Raw genomic sequence first — 9,323 nt, 5'->3', positions numbered from 1 at the left:
AGTTATATTCTTGAAGAGAAGCTCCTCTACGAACTCAAACATTTGTCTTAGAGCTTAATATTACCATAGAGATCTTGGGGAGCACAACAATTAGGGACCAAGACATTAAGATTGTGAGAATCTCTTCTAAAGATAGATCACCATTACAACAAGAAATTTTATATCTAGAATCCCAGTCACTCATAAGACAACTTGTTAGACCATTAGTAGAAATACAACCAATTTTTTTAGTAGATTCTTTGGGAAGGTTAGTTTCTTGAATTAATAACATAAAATTTTGATCTTAAATCATTCTTCTAACAACATTTTGTTTGGGCTTGCTGCTAAGCCCTCTTATGGTAGATGGGCAAGGAAGGGATGAATCCACTTGGTTGAGAAGACCTAAAACACACGTGTTATCCATATCATGGTCAATTTGATGACATGCTTTGAGTGCCTCTTATCTCCCTTGCTTTTTATTGACTTTGTTTAATGCCAAAGCACAGGTTGAAAAATCTTTAAATGATTCTAGTTTCTCAATGAAAAAAACAAAACATTTTTTGTTTATATTAGTTCATGACAAGGGTTTCAAGCAAATGTTCAATCTTTTCAAAAGCAAAAATAGATTGTTGAACTTCAAGAGTTTAAGACTTGTTAAGAATAAAAAGAAGGTTTTAGGCAAAAACAATAGACTAACTTGGCACCAAAGGAGCATGGTAGAAATTAGCAATGGCAACAAGCATATTTGAAATCCCCCTAAAACAAAGTTACACAATCTTGCTTCTCATTGAAAAATCAGCATCCTACAATTTACCAATTTTAGCTCCTCAAGATTTTTAGAAAGTTGAGCTTTACTTTCCTAAAAGTCATGAAAAAGCCAATTTTTCAAAAGGACCATTTGATTTGTGTTAAAGACAATCACAAAATGGATCTTCATAATGTAGGGTTTGTTAAGAAAAATCTTACACTTGAAAATTAAGAGCTTTGAGCAGAGATTATTAAAATGACATTCAACCTAGATTCAAGTATAACCATTTTTTTCCTTGGGGTAATTTTTGAGGTACCCAAATATGAACCCAACAAATCACCCAAACCTTTAAAAATTTATCTTTTAAAAAAACAACAATGACAAGTCAAATAAAGGAATTAAAACAAGAACCTTGTAGGGGAGTTCTATTGTTGGAGTAAACTTCAAATGCTAGAGCTTCATGAAAAGACTAGCATGCTTGAAAAAATAAGGACCTGCTTCAAAGTTTTAGATACAACTAAAAATATTTATTTAAAAAAACACAAGATACCCATAAATTTTCAGAAATGACTATCCAACCCCTAGGATGCATAAATACATAAACTACCCTCATACACCATAACTTATGTATTGCTTATGTATTGGTGCATCCTAGGGGTTGGATAATTGTTTCCTTAATTTTCATGTCCTCTTCAATCAACCAAACTTTGAGTCGAACTCTCTATTGCCCTCAAATTCAATCTAAATCCCATTAATTTACAAATAAGTATATGTTTCTATAAAAAAAAAATTAAATCTTATATTATAGACAAGATTAAAAATAATTATGAAAATGTTCTTACTTTGAGAAATAAAACCATTTGATTGCATGAAATGACAAAAATGAGAACCAAACTCAAGTTGCTTAAAGGACAAACAAAAAAGACCCAAAGACTTATGTGTATCAACCATGAAACCACAACCTAAAAAATGACAAGGACAATAAAAACTAGAATAAAACACCTACAAAACATTAATTAACACATACACTATTAAATAACAATATATACAATCACCCAACTTCATAAACTATATTCACTCATCAAAAACCCAACATCACATTTGTATCCTCGAAACTAATCAAAGTTCTATGCTCATATAAACAAGGTACTCACTTATTTTTAATGATATGATTCTTCTCATTAAAAACCCAACTTCATAAACTATATTCACTCATCAAAAACCCAACATCACATTTGTACCCTCAAACCAATCAAAGTTCTATACTCATATAAACAAGGTACTCAATTATTTTTAATGATATGATTCTTTTTTCAAGGAAAAAAATCTGACATTATTCAAAAAAATACCCTGGGGCAAAAGTCACATTTATGATAATGAATACTTGCCCACCCATCACCCATAAAGACACTGTCATAACCATCAAATCCACCAACTCTGTTGAAGTACTTGTTATGTAACTGCTAAATAAATTGAAGATAAATATATTATATTTGCGTGTTATCTGTAGAACAAGAATATAATAACAGCCAGGTGAGGATAAATGAATTGGTGATTTATTATTTAAATATGGGTGGAAACATTAAGTTCAATATTATAAATGATATGCCTCGTCTTAAAATACTATCGAATCAACTTTAAGAGAAAGTCGTCTCCTCTTATAATGCAAAACGTAATTTTCAGATCAAATACACGCACCATATGGTCATCGTATCAGAATTCCTTTTAAATGACCAAAAAGATACTCATTTTCGTCTATGAACCTATGTTTTTTTCAACTAAGTAGTCATGTTATATTCCACCTTGTTTTCTTCTTATAATATAATTCCTATTTAAAAGGGCAAACAAGTCAGGTGCCATTATGCAGGAGTCACAATTTATAATTCTAATACTTTTGGGTGGGGCAGAACACCCACCTCACAAAAAGGCAACGTTTTTCTTTACAACCATCAGTTCAGCCTGTAGGGTTTTTTCAATTTTTAATAGACATTCAGGAGAGCAGTGACAGCTTCTATTTTGAACCCCACAATCATTGACACTTCTACAACCAAACTGATAGTCTGGGTCAGGGACAGGTATCTCATGCAACCTAGTATATCAGTGGTATAGTCTATAGTCATACATCCAACAAATGCATGTTACCAATAGCGCAGAACTGATTCATGCTTATTGTAAGGGATTCACAGCATTGATGAAGCACATTTAATTTGTTGACTCTATGGGATCTGTCTTGCAGCTTTTGTAACAAGGTTGAAGCATTTATGATATTATCTTTACCCCATTTTTAGCATGTTATCTATTGCGCAGGACTGACCATGCTTATTTATGGTAAGGAACATCAGCACTGATGAAGCACATTCAACTAGTTGATTGTGTGGCCTGTGTCTTGTAGCTTGTGTACGAAGGTGGAAGCGTTTCTGATATTATCTTTACCCCAATCTTTAACGGCATACAAAAATAGTGACCATTTGGTAAATTTTGTTTCAAATCTCACATGAAATAATAGTAAATGGTAATACTAATCATCTTGAATACATCCACGATACTATAATGAATATGAACCTTTCTTTAAGAATTCCAGAAAGTTTTTAAGTATGATGCATATTGAATTATTCGATCCTATATTTCCTGATAATGCCTGGTAAAACCAGATCTCAAATGCCATAGATGAGAGTGAACTTCCTAATTAAGAAATGCAGAATCACACTAGCTTTTGATACAGTTTATAAACCTAAAAATACATCTCTGGTATTCTGTAGGTCTGTCTCATTTGCAACTTCATTAGATTTCATCTCATTAAGACCCTCTGACCCAAGTCAATATTAATGAATACCGAGATTGTATGATACAAAACAGATTTCCTAACAGTTGCATAACGCGAGAATTTATTTTTCAAGAAGATGTATCTCCACTAGGCTTGGGTGAGTTCAAAGTAAAAAATTGTCTGTGGCAAAGCAGAATTGCTAATAAGTTATTTTTTGGAAGGTAGTAGACTCTTTGCAAATTCGTGCATTAGATACAGCCGTTAGCCTTTGTGGTCTTAATGGGACAAGACTCTACATGTAACCATGTTCCTCAGCTGATACATCTATCATTTCTTTTCATGTTTTATAGATTACATTTCTTCTTAAAATAAAAATACTTGGGCGAATGTTAAAGATAGATATATACTGGTTCAAAAATCAGCATCCTGTGAATTAATGTAAAAAGAAGTACAAATTTGAAAATAAAGTTGAAAGGTAAAGGTGGTCTTTTAGGGCATGGTCAAGCCAGATGCCAATTTTATGTATAAGAAACCCCTTAAAGAAATCCAACAAGAGTATTTCCTGCCAAATTTTATAGCCTTCGGTTTTGACCTCAAAATCAAGCTTGAAACTTGAAAGTGTACAATGGTTGCAGATGTGAACCAATTCTCAGTGTTCCCAAGAGACGCCCCTCAAGGCCTTGACACCCATCCCAGTTGTTTGGGAATTTCACAGGAGGCAAATTCTACAATAGGGCATGACATCCTCCCGTCCCCCTTTTTTCAACAAAACTGCAAATCCCCAGGGTGTTCTTTTATCTTTTGCTAAAATTGGGAGCACTCTAGCATCCCCAGGACATCAGGGAGTTCCCCAACAAATGCAACTTTTTTACAACAAGGGGGAATGTGGAACATTTCACGTGAGCTTGTAGCGACTGACAACAAGCTTTCTCAGGCACGGTAGAAAGGAGAGTGAGGAATCTAGGTAGCCTCCCAGATTTAAGCAAAGCTAAATTGATAGCACTTACCTGTTAGAACTTGTCTCATGAGAAATTCCAGCCCATTTGCACAAGAACTGGGAAGACTCATTCCATGGAGCTAGCAAGCTCTGTGATTCTTCGCCAAGGTTATTCTTGAACAACATCAATGTTTTTCCTTCCTCAGTCAAAATCCAGTTGAACTAGAATGCATTCACAAACAAGATGATAAACATTAGCTCTTTGGCATCCATTTTGCTTTATAAAAGTAAGAATGTAGGCAGGAAAACCTAGCTGGTTAGAAGCAGAGAATAGAAAACGGAGCCATTTATTAAAGTCTGGTAGACCTGTTGAATGAAAATCAAACTTGTGATCTCATCTTATTGGTAGTGGTCAAAGGTTTGTTCAAATGCCACCTGAAAGCTTCCCACAAAAGAGATCATTATTTGAGTCCCTTTTAAACTGAAATTGACTCACCTACGTGGTTGCCTACTTTCAATTGTAGAAAACCTTTCCAGAGTTATGAACTTACATACTTTGAATGCACTCATTATGATAATATGATGTTTATTTTTTCATTTAGATATATTCAAATGTTCACCTTTTTAAAAATTCTGTCTCCTTCAGTTTATTTGAGTTATTTTTAATTACTCATATTTTGAAAACTTAAAAATTAAATTTTTATGTAAGATTTTATTTGCCCTCCCCAAATCCTGGAACACTTCATGTTTCAAACTAGTATTGGATATCCAGGAAAAAAGAAGCAAAAAGCACTTGAGGGTTAGTTTACAAATCTTTAGTCAAAATACAAAAACCTACTTGCATCTCAGACTTCAAAACACTGAATTTTAATCTTCGTAAAGAAGTGAATTTGTGCTCTCGTAGCGAGAGCCACAAAAACCTACTTGCATCTCAGACTTCAAAATACTGAATTTTAATCTTCCTAAAGAAGTGAATTTGTGCTCTCGTAGCGAGAGCCACAAAAACCTACTTGCATCTCAGACTTCAAAATACTGAATTTTAATCTTCCTAGAGAAGTGAATTTGTGCTCTTGTAGCGAGAGCCACGGTACTAGAATTTATAAAAATTTAGACTAACACAATGATAACATCTTGAGGAGCAATGATAACATCTTGCACAAGAGCAATTATTGGATGTCTGGCAACATTTAAAAATAAACCTTAATCAAGCAGCTTTTCAATTCGCGAATCAATGTGCGCCTCATGGTCCTCCAGACGCCCTGCAATGGCTCCATCTTTCCAGCGGGCAAGTGTAGGTAAACCCTTCAATTTAAACCGTTCGTCAGCCCTCCACGGATGGCTAGGATTCCGCCACGTGGGCCTGTTCCCGGCAAAAGCCCGCAGCAGAATTACATCTTTCTCAGACTTTTCTAGGGTTTTATAAATCACAGGCTCCGCCCTAACACAATCTGCAGACTAATAACTTAGGATTTTAGTTATCAATTTAGGGTTTTAGTCGTACCATCAAATTCGGCATGGTTAATAATTAAAACTTTAAATATTTCTCCAATGTTCTACAGATTTAATTTCTAGGTCATCAATTGCTGGCTCGATTAGTACAACTTTCGGTCTTGTTTTTTAGGGTTTGTAACTAAAGTGAGGAAGAAAACATGTAAGCGAGCAAGAAGAAATAAGAACCTGGACACCAGCTAAGGCCAGAAGAAGGATCTTTGTCGGCCAAAAACAGCAGCAGCGTGATTCGATCCTTGCCCTCTTCAATGGATTTGAACGAGGTGGAGAAATTGTCGAGGTTTGCATCAATCTGAGTAAACCCCATACTTCTCTATCTCTAATGAATGTGCCTTTACTAAAACGAGCCTACTGTTTCTGGTTTATTTCGATTGGGGTTATAACTACGAAGAAATTTGTATGTACGGAAGAGTGTTCGGTTCTATGGAAGGGTTTTGGGCTCTTATTGGATAGGGGAAGGGTTACGGGTCATGTTCAAATCACCGTACATTTGATTTCGTTAATTAGAAGTTTACTAAAAAATTATCTAGTAGGTCAGTAGTTGAATTTTTGAAGTTTCCACACTTCATAATGATTTGTTTGTTATTCTTTTCATTTGAATATGTAGTTGTCAATATTTCGGATCAAACACCATGATCCATCATCGGGGCAATAGAGCAAGAGAGCAGAATATGAGGATGTTAGCAGACCTCGTAGATTAAAAAGATGGAAGAACAGGCACAAGGATCATATATTGCTCTCTTGCTCTCTCACTTGCTCTATTGCCTGGATGATGGGTCATGGTGTTTGATCTAAAACGTTGGCAACGTAAAAATCTACATGACCGAATCCAAAAAAAATAACAAACATGTCAATAGTCGTCCATTGGTATATTCAACACCTTGGAAAAAAGTTACTAATAAGATCAATTATGCAACTTTGTTTGTACAAATAGTCCATGATTAGCGGGGCACTTGTGCATAAGTACTGGATGAGTTGTGCAAATTTTGTGGTAGCAAAGCAAACAGTTAACGAGAGAATAAGGAATATGTAAGGGAAGTCAACTCAAAATGACCACTTTTTGACCCCTGCGTGCATAACAAATCCTATAGTATTTGTTGTAACTACCCAACAACCAAAACAATAGCTATAAGCACTTAATTCGCATACAAAGACAACTATATTTTTATTTTATTAAAATCTGATGTACAGTTTCAGAGCTTAGGGTACAAGAAGTTAGTTATAATGGCTATCGGTTCCTTCCCCTAGTTTCTACAAGAATCATGTATTTAATTATTATTTTTTGTTATATTATATTTGTAGACACCTAAAATTGTCACGTCTTTATTTATTTAATTATCTAAGCCTAATTCTTCTATTAAATAAATAAATCTTTATTTATTTAATTAATTCATTTATCCTCTTCTAGCCTTATTTCTCATTTAAATAAATACAATTATTTATTTAAATTACCCTTTTCCTAAATTAAATAAATATCTTATTTATTTAATTGATCCCACTTCTTCTATTAATTAAATAAATATTTATTTATTTAATTAATTCATTAACTTTTTCTACCCATGACACATGTCATTCATCTCTTAATTCATACACTACCTACCCTCTTATTATTTTATTATTTCTTTTACCGACCCTCTAATCATAGCCAACCTCTTTTACACCTCTCAATCTTATCCCTCCATTTCTTATAGTGTCTTCTATATAAGAGGATACTTCCTTCATTATCAAACCCTGACTAACTCACTATGCATTTAGCCCCGACTACGCTTTCGAACTTTGCATATGCAATCAAACTTACTTGCAACCACATTTCCGTTCTTTGTTGAGCTCTTGTGCACATATAAAATGTGAGAGCAAATATATCAAGCAAGATCAATGGAGATAGGAAGAATGGAGATCCAAACCCTATTGGACATGTGATGGTATAATCTTTGTGATTTCATTTGATTTGCATTTTCTTAGGTAATCTTCATATGTTATGGTGGATCTTTGTTGTTGTTAGGCTAGGGTTTTGTGGTTGAATTCATTTAGTCTTTCAACATTGTTGTTATCCATTTTCACCATATACATTTTGGCACGCTTGGTGGGACTCTTGTTCCTTTTGCATTTAACATCTTTTGTTGCAGATTTTGTTTTGAAGTTGCAGATCTGACATTTCCGACAACATTTTGATATTTTCGCGTCTGCGCACTTTTGGATCGCGTTTTTTATTTTCTGTCGCGTCTGTGACATCTGGAACCGCGTCTGCGTCTTCGACGATTTTTTTTTTTGTTGCAGATTTCGAGAAACGCATCTGGGTTCCTCAGTCGCGTCTGTGAAGTCTTCAACCACGTCTGCGTTTGGGAGTTGCGTCTGTGTCAAATCTAGGCGCGTTTGTGTGTTATAGCAGCATTTGTGTCTGTGACAACTGCGTTTGTGTTCGGTTGTTGCGTTTTTGGTTTCATTGATTCAGTTTTTCATCATTCGGATTTCAGATCTGGTTTATTTTGAGCTAACATTTTCAGACTAGCTAACGAAATTGGTGCAGCTTGTCTTGAAAGCAAAATCGTTTTGTTGAAAGCCCCTATTTCACAAAGTCTTTTGGATTAAAAAATTTACCTAACTTGTGTGCTTGCAGGAAGGGGTGATTATTTCAAACAATCCAAACTACTAATAGATCTTTGTTGCAGGACCTTGGCAAGGGTTTTTGATCTTTATTGTGTGCCTTATTTTCATAGACTAGAAAACACTTCAATTGGTGCACTAAAATTGAACCATTGTTTTTTGTGTCTTGAGCAATAGGCTCTTTTTGTTTCATTTTTAGAGGGTTTGTCTCCCCGTGTGGTCATTAGGACTACTAGTGAGGAGAGAACGACCCAAGTGGTAGCAAAAGAAAAGCCATCTTCTTCCAAACCACTATAAATAACTGTATTCATGGTGAAAACTATGGATAACGTGTGCTGGTAGCGGCCCACACACATACGGTTCTTAGTAGAGATATAAAGTTCACCACGAGGAGTTTTCGTGGGGCCTGATGCTTGCCTGCCCCGAGAAGTGAGTGCCGAGGGTGGAGCCAGTGGGGTCAAGCATCTAAGTATTTGCTATGAATAGTATAGCCTTGGGGGAAACTCCATGTGGGATCAACAACTATTGTCTTGTCCAGCCATAAGAATTGTGCTTGACTTATTTTGAACAATCAAACATTCAAGACCAAACATCAAAACATTGTGTCTTTTGTGTCTTCAAGTGTATGCAAAACAATTTTACATCAAACAACACACTTGTCTTTGAGTCATTTTGGAGTCTAAACACTTGCAAACATTGAGTCCTCATCAACACTATGTCCTCTTGTCACGAAAAATAGTCAAACATTCAGATTTGGTCACAACAAAACAACTTCACAGATT

General features: G+C 35.0%; 1 protein-coding gene across 2 annotated transcripts; it reads right to left on the bottom strand.

The window, feature by feature from the left end:
- Window positions 1-5,279: 5,279 nt before the first annotated feature.
- Window positions 5,280-6,424, bottom strand: LOC131029450 (thioredoxin-like protein Clot). 2 transcript variants are annotated; one of them, XM_057959940.1, is made up of 2 exons: window positions 6,106-6,424; window positions 5,280-5,876 (listed from the first exon to the last, which is right to left on the bottom strand). In XM_057959940.1, exons 1-2 carry the CDS (start codon window positions 6,242-6,244, stop codon window positions 5,629-5,631), a joined length of 387 nt encoding a protein of 128 aa, XP_057815923.1. In that variant the 5' UTR covers window positions 6,245-6,424; the 3' UTR covers window positions 5,280-5,628. The 2 variants fall into 2 exon arrangements, with proteins under 2 accessions (XP_057815923.1, XP_057815924.1); XM_057959941.2 differs by having other exon boundaries at window positions 5,280-5,883; window positions 6,106-6,343.
- Window positions 6,425-9,323: the final 2,899 nt, after the last annotated feature.

Source organism: Cryptomeria japonica, chromosome 4, assembly GCF_030272615.1.
Source record: "Cryptomeria japonica chromosome 4, Sugi_1.0, whole genome shotgun sequence".
In the NCBI taxonomy this organism is placed as follows: Eukaryota; Viridiplantae; Streptophyta; class Pinopsida; order Cupressales; family Cupressaceae; genus Cryptomeria; species Cryptomeria japonica.
This window is presented reverse-complemented; position numbering and strand designations above follow the sequence as displayed.